The sequence below is a fragment of the Giraffa tippelskirchi genome, chromosome 13 (genome assembly GCF_054371585.1).
Source record: "Giraffa tippelskirchi isolate mGirTip1 chromosome 13, T2T-mGirTip1v1.2.pri, whole genome shotgun sequence".
In the NCBI taxonomy this organism is placed as follows: Eukaryota; Metazoa; Chordata; class Mammalia; order Artiodactyla; family Giraffidae; genus Giraffa; species Giraffa tippelskirchi.
The window spans coordinates 68,044,707-68,067,551 of record NC_137287.1 but is presented as its reverse complement, the minus strand read 5'-3'; the positions used below and the strand labels follow the sequence as shown (position 1 = coordinate 68,067,551).

General features: G+C 38.7%; 1 protein-coding gene across 1 annotated transcript in view; it reads left to right on the top strand.

The window, feature by feature from the left end:
- The window catches only part of C13H10orf67 (chromosome 13 C10orf67 homolog), a 96,902-nt gene that overhangs the window by 57,411 nt on the left and 16,646 nt on the right, over nt 1–22,845 (top strand). The window contains exons 9-15 of the mRNA XM_081556780.1: nt 4,058–4,117; nt 4,792–4,962; nt 14,837–14,896; nt 15,563–15,645; nt 15,728–15,793; nt 18,978–19,065; nt 22,335–22,418. Coding sequence (XP_081412906.1) covers nt 4,058–4,117; nt 4,792–4,962; nt 14,837–14,896; nt 15,563–15,645; nt 15,728–15,793; nt 18,978–19,065; nt 22,335–22,418 — 612 coding nt within the window. The remainder of the gene's footprint in view (nt 1–4,057; nt 4,118–4,791; nt 4,963–14,836; nt 14,897–15,562; nt 15,646–15,727; nt 15,794–18,977; nt 19,066–22,334; nt 22,419–22,845) is intronic.

The window sequence follows — 22,845 nt, the reverse complement described above, 5'->3', positions numbered from 1 at the left end:
TTTGGTAACCCAGTCATTTACTCGAATAAAATACATGTCTGATTTTCTGTGCCTAGGAGCCATCACACATTTCCAATGGAAATAGATGAGTCCTTGATCCAAGGGGAGGATCTTTAGTGGTTATCTTATGTCTCACCATGGTATGTTGACTGTGGGGTCAGATAACTTGTCTTTTTAATTCCTGGGTCTTCTGATCAAGATAAACTTACTCAAGGAGCTTCACCTGTACTTGAACCTAATTTATGTCATGAGATCTTGACCTCAAGCAGATGCTGTCAGAGGATGAGATTTTTTGACACCGTTAATGAGGATGAATGTATTTTGCATATGGTAAAAATGGAAAATGTTGGAGCCAGAGGGCAAATTTATATATATAAAGCATTTGAGAAATTCCAATATACATTTATGATAAAAGCTCTCAGCAAACTGGGAATAGAAGGAAACCTTCTAAAGTTGACCACGAATACCTATGAAACATAACTGTTAGTATATTTCATAGTGAAAGACAATGTTTTAAGTCTAAGGTGAGAAATGAGACAAGACTCTGTTCTTGTAACTTCCATTAGACATTGTTATTTAGGTCCTAGCTAGTACAATATTCAAGAAAAAGAAATAAATGGCATACAGATTAGAAAGGAAAAAGTACAACTGTTTTTATTCCCAGATAACTGTGATAATTTATATACGAAATCCTAAGGAATCTACAAAAACCTACTAAAATTAGAAAGTGAATTTAGCAAGAATGCAAAGATCAAAATAATGTGTTTCTATATACTAGCAATGAACAATGAAACACTGAAACTTTAAAAAAACTCGATTTGCAATAGCATAAAAATATGAAATAGTTATGGATAAATTTGATTGATTATATACAAAACCATATGAAATACTGAAGTTAAAGACTTAAATAGATGGAGAAACATACCATGTTCATGATTCAGAAGATCCATGTTGTTTAACTGTTATCTCTGAATTGATTTGTGTACACAAGCCTAATCAAAATCCAAGTAGGCCTTTTTTTTTAAAATCAACGAACTTATGTAAAATGTATATGGAAATTCACGGACCTTCGTTAGCTAAAACAATTTTTAAAAAGAACACACCTAGAGAAAGAACTCCCATAACCTGATTTTAAGACTTACTGTAAAGGCACACTAGTCAAGATAACGTACTACTAGTATATGGATAAACATACAGATTGATGGAATAGAATAGAAAGCCAAGAAATAGACTCTTTGGGTCCTATATGATGAACTGATATCTAACAAAAGTACCAAGACAATTCAAGCAGGAAAGGATAATCTTTTCAACAAGTGATGCCAGTATAATTGGATAGTTCTAGGCAAAAAATGAACCTTAATGCTTACCTCACACATCATATAAAAATTTACTTGAGATGATTCATGAGTATAAATGTAATAGTTAAAGCCACAAATTAATAGAACAAGGCCAAGTAGGGATCTTAGTGATATCAAATTTGGCAGAGATTTCTTTAAATAGTGTAAGCTGCATTTTATCAAAATTAAGAACTTTTGCTCTTCCAAATATTGAAAGAAAACAGAAAAGGTGAGCTACAGAGTTGGATTATCTTAGCAATAGTTTTCGCCAAACTGATCTCTATATGCAATAAAATTCCAGCCAAAATTGCTATAAGGTTTTTCATGGAATTGACAGGCCTATTTTAAAATTAGTATAAAGGGACTTCCCTGATGGTCCAGTGATTAAGAATTCACCTGCCAATGCAGGGGACATAGGTTCAATCTCTGGTCCAGGAAGATTACACATGCCATGTAGCAACTAAGCCCATGCACCACAAGCCTGAGCACCTAGAGCCCAAACTCTGCAACAAGAGAAGCCACCACAAGAGAAACCCACGCACGGCAGCTAGCTCCTGCTTGCCACAACTAGAGAAAGCCCTCAAGCAGCAATGAAGACCTAGCATAGACAAAAATAAATAATAAATAAAATTTTAAAAAATGAAATTAATATGGAAGAACAAGGGTCAGGAATAGCTAAGAAACAAGATGAAATAATGACATGATAGAGTAGGGAGAGACTTCTGTGAGTTATTAATATAAATTTAAGGTAATTAAGACATCATGGTCCTGGGACATGGACAGAGCTTTGGGAGGAAATTGAGAATCCAGTAGCAGAACCAAACATAAAATACTCAGTATCTGTCAGTACCACAGATCAATGCAAATAGGGTTGAATTTTCACTAAAGATGCTTGACAATTGATTAAACAATTGCCTAAAATGAAACTGGCTCCCTACCTCATACCATGCATATCCATTTTGTATGAATTAAGGATTCAAATATAAAGGGAAATTTTCTTTTAATTTTAGAGGAAAACTGTGTAAGCTCAAAGTAGAAATTATTGCCTAAACAAGACACAAAATAAACAAGGTGTAAATGGAAAATTAAAAGTTTCAGGGACTTCCCTGGTGGTTCAGTGGCTAGGACTCCACACTTCCAATGCAGGGGCCCGAGTTCAATCCCTAGTCAGGGAACTAGACCCCACATGCCACAACTAAAGATCTCACGTGCCCCTGTTAAGACTTGGTGCAGCCAAATAAATTGATTAATTAAAAAAATTCAACCCCATGAAAATTAAGGGCCCCTTTTCACCAGAAGATGCCTCAAAGAAATTTTAAAGATCTAGCCACAATTTTGCAAAAATATTCACACCATTTATGTATTCACAAAGCTCTTTTCAAGAATATGTGAATAACTCCTTCAAATCAATAAGGAAAAGACCACCCAATAGAAATCTGGGCTAAAGTTTTTAACAGGCCCTTCACCAAAGAAGAAACCCAGTGACCAATGAACATTGACTAAAAACGTGCTTGGTTTCATGAATAATATAACAGTACCAAATGTTGTTAAGTATATAGAGTAAACAATTCTCATAAACTGCTGGGGAATATGTATGTTGCTACAGAAACTTTGGAAAACAAATTTGGGTTATCTGCTGAAGCTGATCATTCTCTTAAAATATGCCCCAAAGTTCTGTTCCTAGGCATGTAACATCACCAAGGAGATCCTAGCACATGTGCCTGGGAGAACAGGTTCAAGAATATTTAAAGCCATATTATATATAAAGGAAGAAAACTGGGATTTCCCAAATGTTCATTGACAGGGAATGGATGAATACATTATGCTGTACTGGTACTCTTGAATAGAATACAGCAGTGAATATGAATGAACTGCTTTCAGTATCAACATGGGTTAATCTCAGAAACTATGAAGTGAACACATTAAGGGAGTACACATGAATTATGATTTTTTAAAGAAGTTTAAAACTAAGCAAAACTAAATTTGTATATCGTTTAAGGATACCAATGGGATGAAGTGGTAAGTCTATAAACCTGCCAAAAAATTAATCAAGAAAATAAAAGGGAATTCTAAGCACAAAATTCAGAATAGTGGTTTCCTGACTTGGAGGTGGTTATAGGATTGTGACAATTACACAGGGAGCTTTAACACAATGGCTGTTGTTCTCTTTCTCAAGTCAGATGTCCATATTAATTTTACTTGTAACTTATATTTGCAATGCATACATTTTTGGTATATATAATCTTTTTTTGATTGAAGCATTTTAGAAACTCATTTTCTGCTAGAACCTAAATGCTTGAAGGCAAGGTTTGTGTGTATGCTAAGTCGCTTCATTTGTGTCTGACTCTTTGAGAATCCCCTGGGCTGTAGCCAGCAAGCCTCCCCTGTCTGTATTATTTATTCTAAGAGCCTAATACAGTGTGGCTGAATAGCAACACAGTGCAGTGCCTGGTACACAATAATGTTAATAAAAACACATAAGCAAACAATTGCATGTTTTCCTATAAGTTCTATTACAAAGTACTTTTTCTTCTGAGAGTGAATTTATTTTCTCTTCTAATTTATTTATATTCAATATTGTGACTTATATTCCCATAATAGTTTGGGCAGCGAAATGGTTTAAAATGCTACTCTTTCATTGCTTAAGGAAGGTTTACCGCAAATTCTCTTTTTTCATCTTTGCAAATGATAACAAATGACACGGGTCTTTAATTTCACAGGTTAATAAGCAGAAAGAGGACCTTGAAATGAGAAGAAAGTATGACGCCACAGTTGCCAAGGTTGGCATTTAAATTCTTTATTTTTTTTCTTTTATTCTGTTCATCTCATAGTTGGGCATCTGAGTTGAAGAACCTATACACACCATCCAGAGGCTTTTCACTTTCTCGCATCTGAGTTTGAAGGAGAAAATGCTTAAAAGTGAGGCAAGGCTTGTGAGTGGGAGACGAGGGCCTGGGGGGTTAGAGCAGTGAGGGCAGAGTGAGAGCAGGAGGTGTCACTGGTGTCCCGACCCCCAGGCTCCGTGCCCTGGCCCTTCTGACTCCTGTCCCATGGCTTCGACCTGCCAGTCCTGCCCCCATTGCCTTCTTAGGAATATGAAACACTCCTCAAGCTACCACCTCATCCCACCCCACAAAGATCCCACCTTCCCAGGAACTTTCAGAAATCACTGATCTGTTGGTATGCTTATCTCAGTACATGAGCATCAGTGGGAGGCATGGAAAAACAGGCCCTACCCACAGACTAAATCAGGCAGGGTTGGGGCTTGGGGGATAAGGGATGGTGGAACTGGGAGCAAGAATAGATCTAGGCCTTTGGGACTGAAGACTTCCACCTTGATGTTCTAGCTCAGGAGAGGAGGGCAAGGGAGCAAAAGAGAGGGAGATGAATCTGAAACACGAATAATGAGAATAGCATTATGGTTAATAACAGAATGGTTCTTCTTCTGTGCCAGAGCCCCAGAAGCATCAAGGGGAAAGAGACCCCTTCATTCCAGTGGCCCTCACAGTCCAAGAGTGCAGGTGCAGGTTCTCTGAGGCCACGCTCTTCCTCCATCGGTTCATCGCCTTCTAAGACCAAGAGGGTCAAGGGTCCAAAGAAGACGATAAAGGAGGAGCCACCCACGGTGAGACTGGTTCACAACCCGTGACACCCTCACCTGCAGAGGGCGCTGTTAGCACTGCTGCAACCTCAGCGTTGCTCCTCTGGTCCAGCAGCAAGGCCAGTGTCTCAAACACTCCATTCTCCTTGCCCCCTCTGTGGGCGTCTGGACAGCAGGCTCTGGCTGCTCTTTCCACACCAGCGTGTCCTCATCAGGCCCCTTACCTTACCCAGGAGGATGCCACCTCTGTGCTTAGCTTGGTGGTTTATTTGGCTTAGTCACCAAGCCTTCATGGATCTCTGTTAAGTTAGTAAGATAGAGAAGCCACCTTCCAAGCACTTTCAAGGTGTAAATCTCTAACTCATGACTGCCCAGTATCTATCAGAGGCTTGCAGGATCTTAGTTTCCCGACCAGGGATTGAACCCACGTCCTCAGCAGCGCAAGTGCAGAATCCTAACCACTGGACTGCCAGGGTACTCCCCTAGTTATGGGAATAGTTGCATTTCTCTGAGAAACTGATCTATCCTGGGGGCACTGTGAATCATGCAACCAGTCATAACTCCTTTTCCACACCATTTGGAAGCTTAGATGCTGATTGGTGGCACGTACTTGCAAGGTACAGTGTTTCCTGGAGAGAGTCCATCCACTAGCACATCTTGGTTTCCCAGACTCTTGTTGCTATGTGTCCCCACATTCTTCCTCCTTCTCTCACAGAGGGCAGAGTCTACCGCTCCAACACTCGGGGCAGGAAAGTAGAATCTTGCTTACTGTGTCATTCTGGCTCCAGACAGGGCAGGAAAAGGCATCAATGTCTCCCCATCACTCAACAGGCAGAAGGCTCACCTCTTGAACCCAACGGAGGGGAACGAGGGCAGTGGAGCAGAGGTGGAGGGAGGCCCAGTGTGATGCTTAGTGGGGAGTCACTCCACTCAGAAGGAAAGCCCAGGAGCTGAGAAAAAACACTCTCCTCTACAAGAACTTCCACTCTGCAGAGAGTTAGGAAGTATCAACAACTGGAAACCAATGTAATTTCCCAACGAGGAGAAAAACACTTGGAGAATATGGCGCATGCCTGACCAGTGACTAGGTTCCAGAAGTAAGATTTTTTGGAATCCAGGTCTGGGGAGTATTTTGGGCAGTGGGGGTGAAGGGAGGCAGGACAGGGGGAAGCCCCCATACACAAGAAAAAAAAAAAATGCAAAAAGCAAGTGCTGGACTTGAGTTTGCAGTGCTGCCTGCTAACCTGGGTGGGGGGCCCAGCTTTACTGGGTGAGGGGCTCTAATTCAAGCCTGAGACTTAGGGAGCCTGTGGCCATGGTGCTATCCTGTTCCAGAAACCTCTGAGCTGCCGTGAAATCGGGGTGCGTGCCAGGCGTCTGTGGTCTGAGACTCTGAGATGATGGTGGGAGAATCGCAGAGCAGGGTCAGAAACCCAGACAGAGCAGACTGGTCCCTGCAGCAAGCCCAGGGCTCTAACTCAATCCTAGCATTGCAGACTAGACACTCAAGTGTCCCCAGTTTACAGATCAAAACTGAGCTTCCAAAGTCCCAGCTACAAGGGGCAAAAATACTACCCGTTCTCCCCCAGGGAAAATGTATCATGAAAGGGAGACCAAAAAAAAAAAAAAAATACACCATGATGAGAAGAAAGGATATCTGAGAAAGTGTCATGAGGATTTTCTCTTAAGTGTCCCAGGCTTTACTTCTGACCATAATGATTGTTATCTAGATGTTTCTGAAGCTTAACAGTACATTTTGTCAGCTGCAGAGACTCAGAAGTTAATGTGTAACAGTAAGTAAAAATCAGACTGGGGGAGGGGAGAGATGACATAAACTGGACTTAACATTTTCGTAGGAATGGACTTGATTTTAATGTGAAATATATTTTTCTAGCACACTGTTGTTACTTTCATATACACTTTTGTTAATGATAATCCTATTATAGTGAGTGTTCCCTTCCATCACCTCCCCATGCAGTATATTCTTCATTGTAGATGAATTCTCCATATATGTACTCTGGTTATCATTTTCCTGTTTCTCAGAACTCTTGAATATTTTGTCAATACCGAGGTAGTTGGACTTCTTAAAAATTGTCTCCAAAGGGTTTTATCATCTTGACCATGTGTAGATGACCAAACGGAGGGCTTGCTGCAGGAACATTTTACATCAGTCATTTACCTTATCTAATTAATCATACTTATTTTTTGAAATCTGTGTCATTCCGTGGGAACAGCACACGTGCTTCACCCAATGGCGCACACGGTGATAAACGGAGTATTTAGCCAGTCTGAAAAGTGTGATAGGAACATTGCTGTCTGATTTCCATGTATGAAAGATTTCACAACGTGAAATTTGTGTTTGGACAGCGTTTTTGTGTAAAGTTTATTTTTTGATAGCTGTAAAACGTTTCAAATACTGAGGTTTCACAGAACAAGGTTAAAACTGGGTTCCTAGCTCCCCCCTCCACACCCCCAGCCCTGCTCCAGGGTAATTAGTGAATTAAGGCTGCACCCAGTAAATGCTTCTCTGAAGACTTCTGAGCTTCCACGGGGTCACCTGTCTGTGCTGATGGAACATATGGTGTGTGCTTAGATCTGCAGAAAGCATCAGGACCTTCCTGTGTGGGAAGTGGGACAGGGGACAGTCAGTCGTGTTCCCATCCGTAAACTTCACTCGATACAAAGCAATTTGGACATCATAAAAAAACTTTCATAAAAACTCTGGCACACTATTCTTTAAACAATTCAAGAACTGCAAGGTGAAGTACTTTGCAATAGTTTTATAAGTATGACCATAGTCATCCTGCAAGCTAGTAATGTTTTTTTAATTATTATTATTATGGGATATGGAATTATTATGGGTATAGAGTATTATAGGTAAGGTGGATGAAAGGAAGATCTTTCCGTATTCCTCTCCTATACCTTCCTTTTACTGGATTGAATTGCACGTGAAGTGGAAAATAAACTCCATCAGAGAAGAAAGTCATATAATCTGTTCATTGTTTCATTATTTTGTTATTTTTTTCCTCTGGGCTTGGCTTGATAAAGCAGGCAGTTCATAGTTCTGCAGAGCTATGTGAAAAAGCCAGCATTTTGCTCCTTGTTGATCTGCACTCCCACCCCTCTGCAAGGTGGTGGAGTAATACAGAGCTGGGACCGTGCTGGACACGTATACAGTCTTCAGAGGCTGACTGTATTTTAACAGATTGTGTGCTAAGTCACTTTAGTCGGTCTGACTCTTTGCAACCCTATGGACTGTAGCCCACATGACTCCTCTGTCCATGGGATTCTCCAGGCGAGAATACTGCAGCGGGTTGCCATGCCCTCCTCCAGAGAATCTTCCCAACCCAGGGATCGAACCTGTGTCTCTTATGTCTCCTGCATTGTCAGGCAGATTCTTTACCACTGGAGCCACCTGGGAAGCCCATTGATTATGTTGACACAGCAAAATTTCCTAATCATACTGAATCTTTGTTTCCTAATAGGAATAACTCTTTTTTTTTTTTTTTGGCCATGCCAAGAGGCTTGCAGGATCTTAATTCCCCCACCAGGGACTGAACTTGGGGGTCATGGCGGTGAAAGCACCGAGTCTTCACCACTGGACCACGAGGAGAGTCCCAAATAGAAAAAACTTTAAAATGTAGAGATAACTGAAATCATACACTACAATTACTTGTCTTTATTTTAAAATCAAATTTGTCATTTGCCACTAAAGTGAATGCATCTTTAGATTCTGCTGTCAGAGACCAAAATGGAAAAATCGGAGTAATATCATATTTAAAATTCAGCCGAAAGGTGGCTTTGACTTTTGTATTATATTATTCTAAGTAGCTTGATGATAAATACCTACAGTATATTTGGAACTGAAAATATTTTTGTGAAAATAATCTCCAACACTTCTTGCACAAATGAAAAATATTTTTGTTAAAAAAATCACTTGAAAGGTTTTATGCTTTGCTGCTTATTTATTTTCATTAGGGAACAATGATAACATTTTACTTGTAAAATTTACGATATCTTAGTGTAATTTAATTTAAAGCCCTAAGATATTGCTATGGAAACCAGGGAAAAAAGAGATTTGTATCAATTTCTATTCTTCTGTAGACACTCTGAACCATGGGGCAGACACTAGGTCCTGACATGTATTAATAATATTAACTATTAATAATATTAATTAATAATATCACCTGGTAGTCACAGGAACTGTCGTCACTCAGGCGCTCCCAGGGCAGTCTTCTGACTCCTCACTGCATTGTGTTGCTTTATCCCCTTTTCCTGGGTTTTAGCTGTGGGTTTCTCCTCAGTTCTCCTTGGAAGTCGTGGCCAGTCTCGAATACCAGGTCATTTGGTGAGAGTCCTGACACTGCCCAGACTTGGGTCTCACCCCCTGAACATTTGACATTTGACATGCTCATATAACTGCCATCATTGCATCTACTAGTTCTGCTGTGAATTCAATCACAGATAGAAGTCATAGAACAACTTCAATACCAACACTCCCAGCATCAGCCTGAGGTAGCTACACCCCACCCCGGATGCTGGCACTGGACTGTTGGCCATCCTCTTTGGATCCAGCTCTTCCACCTTGTCAGTGTCTTCAGCGCTGACCTCTGCAGTCCTAGGTCCCAGGTTTCTCCTCAAATCCTAGGGTTTAGTTTTTATAAATTACAGCATACGTCAATTTCCTTTTCTTTAGGAATATATTTTCATAGACTTTTCTTCATGTAATGCCTCAGTGTAGTCTCTCTTCCTCAAAAACCCGAACTAATTAAAGGAAAGCTACTTGTTTCCCATTATCCACCTGTTACATATTGCTGCTAACTTGCATTTCCAATCAGCCTTAGGTGACTAAGGATAGCTCACTGAATTGATTCTATGCCAGCCACATCTAAAGAGTTCTTTCATTTTGTTAGCCTATGCAACCTTATTAGGGAATCAAGGTACACTGATTTTTAGGCTTTTTGAAAATTTTGAAAATAGCCTGAAGATCTCCTTCACCAATTTCTATGTGGGAGATAGTGCTCTGTTAAATATATATATATATCCAGAATAGAACAAGGAGTTATTGCAACCAGGGCCATGAAGTATTATGGAGTGCAGTTAATCCAGTGGCTGAAAGCATTATGGTGAACCCATATTGGACTTCCTGCCACCAGAACTGATAGACATGAGCCTAAACAACCTCAGGAGTAATTCTGGTGATCTGTCTCTCTAGCTGAACATATACAAGTGAATTCTGATTAAGATACACAATATTTTTGTCTAGGATTCCGGCTTTTACTGCCGATGCCTAGGTTCAATCCCTGGTCGGGGAACTGAGATCCCACCAGTCACACAGCTGTTCAGTGCCACTGAATATATAATATATAGATAATCAATTACATACAGTATTTCACTCCACAGAAGTAACACGGTTTCCTTAAGCAGTTTCTGTCAATTTGCTAATGGTTTCTTAATATTTTTTTTCTATTTAGACGCTGTTCCTCCTCTCTTCCTAAGCTTATGTCATTCTCCATTCCATGCCCCTCCTCCCCCACTGTACTACCCACCACACACTGGCACATTACTAGTGTTCAAAAATAGTTCGCTTAGAAGATAATTAGAAAAAAACTGATAATATGAAAGTCAAGATTAATGAAATTTTAGAGACAGAAGATCATCTTTCTTCCTGAGTTAGAAACATCATTTTTATGGTAATATATTTGATGGTTTAAAGGAGAGATTCATGCGAGACAGAATAAGAGACACAGATGCATAGAACAATTTTATGGACTCTGAGGGAGAAGGTGAGGGTGGGACATTCTGGGAGAATAGCATTGAAACATGTATATTACCATATGTGAAACAGAACACCATTCCATGTTCAATGCATGAGACAAGGGCTCAGGGCCGGGGCAATGGGATGACCCAGAGGGATGGGATGGGGAGGGAGGTGGGTGGGGGGTCCAGGAAGGGGAACACATGTAAACCCATGGCTGATTCATGTCAATGTATGGCAAAAACTATTACAATATTGTAAAGTAATTAGCCCCCAACTAAAATAAATAAATTTATTAAAAAAAAATAAAAATAAAAATAAAGGAGAGATTCAAGGAGGTATTAAATCCAGAATGAATGGCCCAAGTTTAAGAAGAGGGATGTTTGTGGAAATTGAGAGAAATTAAAGAATGTAATGATTCTTTGATTGAGAACAAAAGGAGGAAGGGGATATGATAAGGTATACTGTTGATCTTATGACAGCTAATAAACATAATTGTGCTTCTGTTATTATTAATAGAAACCTTGGCTACTGATTCCAGATTTAGATTATATTTATTGAATGTTGGCTTTTAACCTGTTGTAAATGCTTAAATATGGGAAACATTTAAGAATCATGATTTCTGTTATGAATAAAACTTATTTCTTAATTTTAGGTATTTTAGTTATATATATATATAAAAAGAGCCCTGGTGACTCAGATGGTAAAGAATCTCCCTGCAGTAAATTCAAGAAAATATGAGAAATATTTATAATGAATTATTTCTAGTCACAATGTTTGGTTTTCCTTGTAATAATTTAATGTACATTTTCCTACTTAGGAAGTTATCTACTTTCTATTACCGCTCATTTTCACCTCTATCTATTGTTTAGCAGTCCAGTGTTTGCACCTGTCAATGAAGTAACCACATAAAGACCAGCACATGTATTCCAGTGAAAGTGGAATGCCAGCAGCTGGCAAAACAAAATGACAGTTTAATGTGGACAGAGTCAGGATTCAATATAACGTGCTACAGCAGAGTTGAAAGTTCAACTAAAACTGGAGAGCAAACACTCTAGTCTACATGCGGTACTTTTTTTTTTTTAATGAAAAGAGAAGCTATCTTTGTCATGCTAAGAGTATTGTCTTTGGGAGAGATTGAATAATTATTTGCTTTACATAAGATATGCTTTAGCAGGGTTTTATCTCTAGTTATTACAGAGTTGATCATTATATGAGCGTCAGGAAAAGGGAGCCTTGAAAATTGGAGCTAATTTTTACTGTACATGAATTTAAACACAGAATCAATTTTTAAAATAAACTTTAAGCTACTGATATGACTTCAGATAGAGTGAAATAAATATAAATGTCCTTCTCAGGGGAAACTTATTTTGCTTTGCCAGTTTGTTTTCCTTACTTTCTGTGGATTCTTTTTATTTCATTTAATTAATTTATTTATTCACTTATTTTTACTTTTGGCCGCACTGGGTCTTTGCTGCTGTGCATGGGCTTTCACTAGTTGTGGCGAGTGGGGGCTACTGGATAATTTTGGGCTTCTCATTGCTGTGGCTTCTCTTGTCAGTGAGCACAGGTTCTAAGGCTCATGGGCTCAGTAGTTGTGGCACAAGGGCTTAATTGCCCTGCAGCATGTGGAATCTTCCTGGGCCAGAGGTCCAACCTGTGTCCCCTGCACAGGCAGGCAGATCCATTTGCATACAGCCCCTCCAAAGCTTGGGGCTCTTATTCCTACCGTTTCTTTGGTCCCCTGTTAACCAAATGGCAGTGAACGCAGTGTGTACTCCTTGTGCCCTGATCAGAGAGGCATTTCAAGTGGATTGTGCTCTTTGAGAACAGCTAGGTGGAGGGAGCCCCCAAAGTGCATGCCTCCCATAACTTGAGTGATTCCCACATATCGGAAGCCAAGGAAGGCTGATGAGAATAAGACTTTCACTGTTTTGTTAAATTAGTGTTGCTGTGCTTCCGGTTTTGTTTTTGGTTCCTTTCCTGCCCCATGGGCCTTGGGGAGACTGAGTCACTATGCTGGTGATGGTAGGTGGTGGTTTTCTCCAGGAAGATGTAGAGACAACCAAGGGAACAATAATTTGGGTAGTTCTAGGACCACCAGAAAACTCTGCAGGACGAGGGGACTGATGGAATAGGAGTTAGAGTTTAGTGAACTAAGGTAAGAGCAGAGGGTTAGGGTCAAGTTCAGGATTAAGTCTCTGATGGGAATTCGCCTGTCAGCCAGGGGATAATCAGAAATTATCAGCAGAGGGTTCATAGATCACAATATCAACATCATATATTGAAATCATAATAAAGGCAACCACGGTAAGAGCTAAACATTTGCAAATAAAAAATCGAGCATGTGAGGAGAGAAGGTGGAAGGTAATTCGAATGTTCCAAATTTTCTTTTTATTAATTAAAAATATTTTTCCATTGGTTTTATTTTTATTTATTTATTTTTATTTTTATTTAATTTTAAAAATTAAAGCATAGTTGATTAAAAGTAAATTTGTAAAGTAATATTGTAAAATAAAATAAAATTTGTAAAGTAAAATTGATAAAATTAAAGTATAGCACTACAGTACTGTGTTAGTTTCAGGTGTATGGCAAAATGATTCAGCTGTATTTTTTCAGATTATTCTTCCATTTCAAGTTATTTCAAGATAGTGAATATAGTTCCCTGTGCTATATAGTAAATAAATGCTCTAAATCTTAATCTTTATTTGTGGAGTGCCCAAAGCAATAAAGGCCACTATTTATTTATAATTATAACAATGAGTAAAACTAAAAACAAAACCTTTGGCTTCTGGGAAGTGAGAGTTTATGTTCATATATACTATATACTGTTTATAGTTTTTAAATGTGCGTGCTTTCTCCATCATTAAAAATCTAAAGTAACAGGGATGATGAAATTAATGTTAGTATGTAGAATAAATGGTAATATGTGTGACATACCTGGCATATAGTAGACACTCAAAAAATTATAACTTTTATGACTGTTAATTACAAATTTTGTCATTTTTTATATGTGGCAACTAATGTCAGCTGCATTCTCACTGTCCATTCAAATGTAAGTAAAGTTGGCTCAAGCCTACATTCTTTGCTTTGTGGAAGCCAAAAGGGTGTCCACTGGTTTCCACAGATGCCCATGGCATCTTCTCATGGCTACTGCTGTGTTTAGGCTCCTTCTCCTACTGAAACAAGTCAGTTCCTGAGTTTCATGGCACTCTGTGTCATCACAGTTCACATTTTGTTGAATCAGATTCTGAACTCAACCCAATTCTTCAATTGCTACTAAAACCACTCACTCACAGGACACCTTTTAGATGGACAAGGTTGCCGGAGGTGAGTGACAGGGACAGTTTGCACCACCCAGATACCATTTCACATTGAATATTGGGCATCACCCCTGGGCACAGGTCACCTTGTGCCCTCACCACACACTAGTGCCTCTTGCCTTAGGGTCCTGCCTGGCCATCCTCTCCTTTTATAGCTCTTCCCATTGCTCAGGGGAGTGCTGGATTCCTTTCACTTTATTCAGCAGATCTGGCTTCAGACCCTGGTCGGCTGAACCGACCCCCTCAAGACAGGCACTAGATAGATAAAAAGACCTGGCATAGCCAAATAAGTAAATAAATTTAAAAATAAAGTTTATTTATTATTAAATAATGAGCAAATAATGCATTACAGTCTAAAAAACAAAAAAGTACAAGTGATTTACTTAAGTATTTTGAGACGCAGCAATTTTATATCTATAACTGGGATTCATTTGATGTAATCCAAAAGATAGTTGAGGAAAATAATTTTTTTTTAAAAAGCTTGTGACTTCACTGGGTGATAACTGCCTGCTTATTTAAAAATGTGTACATAGTGGTACAATTTGACCCATATACAATTTCAGAGTAATGCATTAAAAAAACAATTTTTTTTAAAAAGCAATAGTGGGAACGTTGGTTTTAATCAGTTATAACTGTCCAATTGCAAATGCAGTGTGTAAACCCTGAGTCTTGTAAATTAATTGAGACAGTCAAGATCCCTATGGAACTAGTGTTGGCATAATTCTTCTCATTTGCCTTTCTCTAAACTACAGAAAAAAACACATCTTTATGCCTTGATTTGAAATGTTATATTTACCTTAGTTTATTTTCTCTCCAGACTACACATGCAGTACCTGCTGTGATGCATGGAGAAAAGATGCAACCATCAGTGGCTAAGGTATAGTAATGACTAATGTGACCATTATTATTAACCTAAATATTGTTTATATGGATGCTGACTATTCTGAGAAAGTAGCAGTGACTTTGAAAGCTACACCAAGAAAATATAATGAAGAGACAGAGCACCTGATTGCCTCTATAGTATGATTCTGGGGTATCTCCCTGCCACATCCAAAGAAATCTCCTTCATGACATGCCTATAATTCCACTGTTATAGATTCATTCCTTTGCCAAAACTTCATCCCCTTATAAAATATAAACAATGCTGAGAAATAACCTATAGCTCTAATGTGGTTGAGTTGGTCAGATCCTTTGCTGAGGATAGTTTTGATAGAGGAAATATAGTAACTGGGGGCAGCTGCCGCTATAATGAAGAGATTTAGAAAAAGCAATACCTAGTAGGGGAGGGGTGATGAAGAAAAATTTTGGTTGCTTTGTAATGTCTCACAGTGGCTGCTTCGAAGTGAGTCATTGACAGAAAATGGAGGCATGGGATCTTACGTTCTTCCAATTTATGAGAATTTGCAAGTAAATGTAACTCAATGTTTTCTCAAATTATTTTTGATGGTATGCTATTTAATAGAAATAACATTTCAGATTTATGGATAAAACAATACAAACAGGATTCATGTCATTAACTTTGTGGTGTGTTTTCTATTGAAAGATTGAAGAAGAGAAACGTGTTTTGGAAGAGCAAATACAAATATTAAAGTCTAAGTTAGAGAAAGAGAAAAAGAACTCAGAAAGGTACTGGTAATAATAATTCATAATTGTTTATTTGCAGCTAATACATACTTTATATATATAACCATCTATAAATTTTTTACAGGATTAAGAAGGAATCAGAACATATCAACAAAAACTGGGAAAAGAAATTCTTAATTCTCAGGAACAGGTATAGTGTGGTGATATATACAAATTCTATTTGTAAAAAACGTGTCTAATCATCTTTTAAGGAAATTGGGAGCCTAGCATTTTTCTGTGTGTATTAAGTAATATAAAATGCCATCACTTGCTTCTAACAAGAAATGCAAAATAACTGACCTAAAGCAGAAGAGTAGTCAAACTCACTTCAAATAAAAACTTAATTCCAAACTCTGTTTTATTCCTGATCTCAGTGTTTAGATGTAAATAATCAACAGGATGGACAGACTCTCTTGATAACTGGTTTAGTCAGACCCACACAGTCATCTTCCCCCATAGGCCTATTAAAACATTTTCCTGCTTATTTGCACATGATAATAGTTATCTTCAGATATAGAGATCTGAATGAGTGAGGGGGGCGTGCCGTCTGGTTGCTTAGTAGAGACTTCCCCCCTTCCCCTGAAGAAGCCTCATGTGCAGAAATGCTGGGGTCAGCATTGGCTCGTGTGTTCAAGAACAGTGAGGACACCAGATGGCTGGAGTGACGTGAGCAGGGGCGAGTGGTAGAAGAGCTCAGAGAAGAAGAACATTTGAGTTTTGCTCTGAGATGGGAAATCACTAGAAGCTTTGTTTTTCAGTTTTGTTTTTTACCCTGCGCTGGGTCTTCATTGCTGTGCACCGGCTTTCTCTAGTTGAGGCAAGCAGGGGCCACTCTTTAGTTGCAGTGCACCGTAAGCTTCTCTTGTTGCAGAACATGGGTTTTAGATACCCAGGCTTCAGTAGTTGCAGCACACAGGCTCAGTAGTTGTGGCTCACAGGGTTAGTTGCCCCATGGCATGTGAATCTTCCCAGACCAAGGATCGAACCCGTGTCCCCTGAATAAATTTCTCCAACATTTTGGCCTTGAGGGAAGTCCACTCTGGGACTTCATATTACCAGTTTATTTAAAAAGGATGTAACTCAGGAAGAGCCAAATGGAAGAGATGCACAGGGCAAAGTTTGTGGGAGGGCTCTCAAAACTCACGCTCCCTGGGCAATGCTGTTCTCCTCATATCTCCACATGTTCACCAACCCAGGAGCTCTTGTTTTTAATTGATAAGAAAATCTCTTTTACATGCCTCATTAGATCATTACCACACCTAATAAACCTGATAAATCCTTTAGTATTTCTTATTAACCAAGTCATATTCAAATTTCTTGATTATCTCAAGGAAATCTTTTATAGTTGTTTATTTAAATCGGGATCTGGAATAGGTAGACCACTGCATTTGGGTGCTACATCCTTTAAATCTTTTTTTTTTTCCTATAATGATCCCACATAAGCTCCTTTCTTTCCAATCCATTGATTTGCTAGAGAAATGTGTTCATTTCTTATGTAGAATGTCCCCCATTCTGGATTTGGCTAATTGTTTACACGCATGTATGTGTATGTATGTGTGGTGCCTTTTAGCATGTTCTTCAGTCTGTATTTCCTACAAACTGATCTTAAATCTAGAGAGTTGATTAGATTCAGATTCAATATTTTAGGCAAGACTACTTCATGTGAACTACTAGATAATTCTTATGCATCCCATCATAGGGCACTTTAGTGTCTGGCTTTGTTATTTTAATCATATTGTCAGCCTGATTCATGAATTTTAAGGTTTACCAGTTGACCTTTCTCCAAATAATCTTAACACCCATTAATAATCACAAACCATGAGTCAAAATTTCATTAGGATGGCGAATTGTTAATACTTCAATTTTATCTTTCCTTCTGCATTTCTTAGCTAAGTTCTATCAAAGAAAAACATTTCCCTCAACTGGTTATCCTGAAATATAGTTTCAGATGAGATGAGGCAACATAAATGCTTCATCTTCTTTATTTATCAATATTGAGAATAATGAGTTGGTACCCTGAAACCTCATTGGAGAGTCTTGAACTAAGGAAAGACTCAAATGATCTGATGTTGTGAAAGAATAATTCTGACTTCTGTATTGATGCAAGGCCATAGGGAAACCAAAGGAAAGGCAGGGAGAAAAATTATAAGCTCCAGAAAAAATAAGCCTCTTTTAGGCAAAACATGATGGTGATTTGACTGGGATGGGAGACATGGAGGTGTTGAGAAATGATTAAATGTGCGCTATGTTTTGAAAGTAGGAGGTATTGAAAGATTGGCAGTAAGGGGGGAAAGAAAGAAGTCAAGTTTGATTGCAAAGATTTTATCGATACAACGGGAAAGATGAAGTTGCCTTCAACTTCAAACAAGCAAGCGCATTTTGTCAGGAAATCGGTTTTGATATGTGAAATTCAAGATGCCTCTGAGTCACCTAAGGGTAGATGTCTAGTGGTAGATGAATACATAAGTCTGGAACTCAGAAGAAAGTTGAGGCTGGGGACATACATTTGGGGTGCATTAGTATAGATGGTATTTAAAGTCATGGGATTAAATGAGATTAGCTAAGAATAAGTGTTGGAGAAAAATGGAGAGATACAAGGATTGAGTTCTAATATTTGATGGTATCTGACTTTCAAAAGCTTTTATTGATCTGATGTTTTCCCTTTAAAGGATGTCCCTCTTTTGTGAATTCTTTTCATCTTTTTGCTTTCTTGTCAGCTTGTGAAATTTGTTTGTGTATTCTTATTTTTAATTCCTTGTCAATTTTAGATGTTACAAATACCTTTTCCCAGGCTATGAACTTTGTGTATGTTGTCCTTTATTGTAGAAATTCTTAATCTTTATCCATCAATATTTTTTCCTTTGATGTATTTAGAAAATCTTTCTCCATCTTCACTAAGATATTCTCCCACTTTTTTTGACATGCTTTCTTGACTTACCTCTCATATTTAGGTCTTTATCCTAGTTCTTTCTGGAGTGGGTTGTGGTGCCACTTTGGTCACATGCTATGTTCTAGTATATTCCTGAATCTGTTTCAGTGTTCCTATTCTATTCCATTTATTTTTCCTTTCCAGGATACTATTATACTATTATTTTGTGATATATGTTAATATCTAGTATTAATAAGGCTATTCCTCCTTATTTGCTTTTCATGGCTGGAAAATATATAATTTGAGACACCAAAGAGTGATAGGTTCATATTGCTATTTTAAATTTTTTGCTTGCATTTCTTTGCTCTTATATTGAAAATTCTAGTTTCTCATCATATGAACGTAATACCAATTTGCTCTTTCCTATGATCTGCTCATTTTAATTCCATTGCATGTTTTATTTCAGCTTTCATGTCCTTAAGAATGAGATGTTTACTAGGCACACATTATTTCGTCAGTTTGCAGTGCTGGCTGATACATCCTTCAATTATGTTGTAAGTACACATTGGGGTAGATGCACTTTGTCTCTTTGATGCAGCTGTAACATGCCCGTTTGAACTTAGCCTTTTTAGAATCCCTGATCTTAGCCCTGGGGATAGTACAGGAGGCACTCTGTTAGTTGCTGATACCATAAGACAGTATCTGAACCCAAAGAGCTCAATGTAGTATGAGACATAGATGTGTAAACAAATGGCTCCCATCCAATATGGTTGAGCTTTAGTGGAGGCAAGTGAAAATTTTAGAGGAGGGTGACTCATTCCTCCTGGGAGGAATCTATTAACCTGACCACTGTGGGCATGGATGGAACATAGAAACAATCACAGCTAAAGATCCAAGTATCTAGTCACTTCCAAATGGAAAAAGGAGGTAAAAGAATTTGTTCCTGGTACCAGGTCATTCATTTTCACACTAGAAGTTAACCTATAGATGAAGCCCGATTCTAAAATAGACTTTTTAAAAATTGAAGTATAGTTGATTTACAATGTTGTGTTAATTTCTGGTATACAGAAAAGTGATTCAGTTATTATATATATACATATGTGTTGGATGGGGAGGCTTCCCAGGTGACTCAGTGGTAAAGAATCCGCCTGCCAATGCAGGAGATATAGGAGACTCAAGTTCGATCCCTGGGTAGGGAAGATCCCCTGGAGGAGGGCATGGCAACCCACCCCAGTATTCTTGCCTGGAAAATCCCATGGACAAAGGAGCCTGGCAGGCTACAGTCCATGAGGTCGCGAAGAGATGGGCATGGACATGACTTGCCACTGAGCACACATACACACGTGTATATATATATACACGTGTGTATATATATATATATACACACACATATATATATATATAACAACATATACACAGTGTACATATATTGTTCTTTTTCAGGTTCTTTTCCATTATAGGTTATTACAAGATATTAAGTATAGTTCCCTGTGATATAAGTAGGTCCTTATTTTTTATTTTACATGTGCTAGTGAGTATCTATGGCACCCCACTCCAGTACTCTTGCCTGGAAAATCCCATGGATGGAGGAGCCTGGTAGGCTGCAGTCCATGGGGTCGCTAAGAGTCAGACACAACTGAACGACTTCACTTTCACTTTTCACTTTCATGCATTGGAGAAGGAAATGGCAACCCACTCCAGTATTCTTGCCTGGAGAATCCCAGGGACGGCGGAGCCTGGTGGGCTGCCATCTATGGGGTCGCACAGAGTCGGACACGACTGAGGTGACTTAGCAGCAGTGAGTATGTGTTTAATCCCAAACTCCTAATTTATCCCTCCCTGCCTCACCCCTTTAGCAATCATGTTTGTTTTCTATGTTGGAATCTATATCTGTTTTGTAAATAAGCTCATTCGTATCATTTTTTAAGTTCTATATATAAGTGATATCATAGACAAAATAAGCTATGATATTATATCTATGATATATTCTATATCTATGACTATCATAGATATAAAATAGACTATTTTTAAACCCATTTAATGTTTTTGCTTGGGAGTTGTAATTGTTAAGGTAATGATGCCCAGTGTAGAAATATAATCAGTAAATTGTAAACAATGACTAAATTAACATACTATAAATGCTATTTAGAAACTGCTGTGATGCTAAGTGTTCTGGGAACAAATAAGGTTTGTGGAAAAGATCACAAGAAATATAAATTTTGGTTTCTTGCTTCAAAAGGCTTACAATCTAAAATCGCTTTCTTTTTTAAATTTTTTTTCAAAATTTTCACTTTAGGATGATTTTTTAAATCCAAGTTGCTGCAAGAGATCAAAGAACTTAAGAACATTGGCAAGATGATATTATTTCTAATTTTTAACTAAATTTACATAGCAAAATGAAACTTGCTGTGCTTCACAAGTAGTGCTAGTGGTAAAAAAAACCTGCCTGCCAATACAGGAGACATAAGAGACATGGGTTTAATTCCTGGGTTGGGAAAATCTCCTGGAGGAGGGCATGGCAACCCACTCCAGTTTTCTTGCCTCAAGAATCCCATGGAGAGAGGAACCTGATGGGCTATAGTCCATGGGGTCACAAAGAGTCATACAAGACTGAAGCGACTAAGCATGCACACATGTGAGAAACTTGCTAAGGACTTTTAATCATTGACTCCCCCAAAGTGTTCCAAAACTGGTCTATATGTATAATAGTCTCTTCTCCTTCTGTTTTTTTCTCTTATCAACCAAAAATTATAATTTTTTAGATATTTCCTTTTATTAATTTATTTGGCTGTGCTGGGTCTTAGTTGCAGCATGTGGGATCTTTAGTTTCAACATATGGGATCTAGTTCCCTGACCAGGGATTGAACCCAGGCTACCTGCATTGAGAGCTCGGAGTCTTAACCACTGGGCCACCAAGGGAGTCCTCACATAAATGTTTAAATGGTTTATTTGTTGAGGGGAACAAAACGGGAGTGGGAGCAGGCTGTAGGGGGATAGAAAAATGCATGCAAATGTGAATGCATGCATACGGACCAACAAGAGAGAAGCCTTGAATAGGGAAAAGGTCACATAAATCCCCAGGGTGCACCCACAGACCTCAGACCTCTTTTTGATAATAATGCTTGGTGTGCTTTTGGTCGTTCTCATCAGCATATTTTTAATGTTGTGATTTACTGTGCAATATATGATGTTGGTGGCTATTCTGCTTATGTGCTGCTGCTTCTGAACTCCTAGAAGAGATTCTTTTGTGTTTTCACTCTTCAGTTCCTGGGAACCAGAACCACTACTGTGTAGCTTCCAGGAACTGAGTGGTGCTGGGGATGACCTTGTGATACCTGACCAGTTACAAGGAGTAAATCTCAAATGGCAGAGGGAGAATCAAAAGGAAGTAGAGTCAGAAGAGACATTGAGGAAAACATTTTTACTTGAATTTTCTCACAAAGTAGCCTGAATTAGGAAGGGATCTATTCCTTGTGGCTCAGTGGGGAAAGAATCCACCTGCAATGCAGGAGTTGCAGGAGACGCAGGTTCGATCCCTGGATCAGGAAGATCTGGAGGAGGAAATGGCAACCCTCTCCAGTATTCTTGCCTGGGAAATCCCATGGACAGAGGAGCCTGGCAGGTATCAGTCCATAGGGTCACAAAGAGTCTGACATTCCTTGGGTTTAAAGGAAATTATTTCCCCAGTGATATTTGAGCAATTAAGTTAGAAGCATAATTTTCATATCTCAGTTAACTAAGGACTGAAGAACATTCTACCTCCATTTGAGTTGATCTTTATTTCCCCTAGATAACAATGGTACGTACCCTTTGTGTCTTTCAGAAAGTTAAACCTTTATTTGTGCAATCCAAAGCGAACTTGGTAACAGTGTCGACATCTTCTACAAGTGTTGATCATTCACCTTCGGTAGGTAGATTACTTTTTTCCTGTTTAACATTTAATCAGTCAATATTATTCAGCATCAGTAATTAAACGTCTCACTTTACTAAACTACAGGTATACAACAAGTATCTTGAGGTAGGCAGTGATCAGATAGGCAGCAATCAGATTTCCCTCCCGCTTTCACCACAAGGTAAGAATCCTTATTGTTGGAGAAAAGATGCACACACACAGGATGCGTAGTGAATCAAGATTAATAGCACTTTTCTTTGTCATACTGAGATGTTTGGTTCCTGGGTGAATGCATGGCTTTTTTTCAGCCAATTTATAAGACTAATGCGTAGATACGATGAATGCTGCTGCTGCTGCTAAGTCACTTCAGCACGACTCTGTGCGACCCCATAGATAGCAGCCCACCAGGCTCCCCCGTCCCTGGGATTCTCCAGGCAAGAAC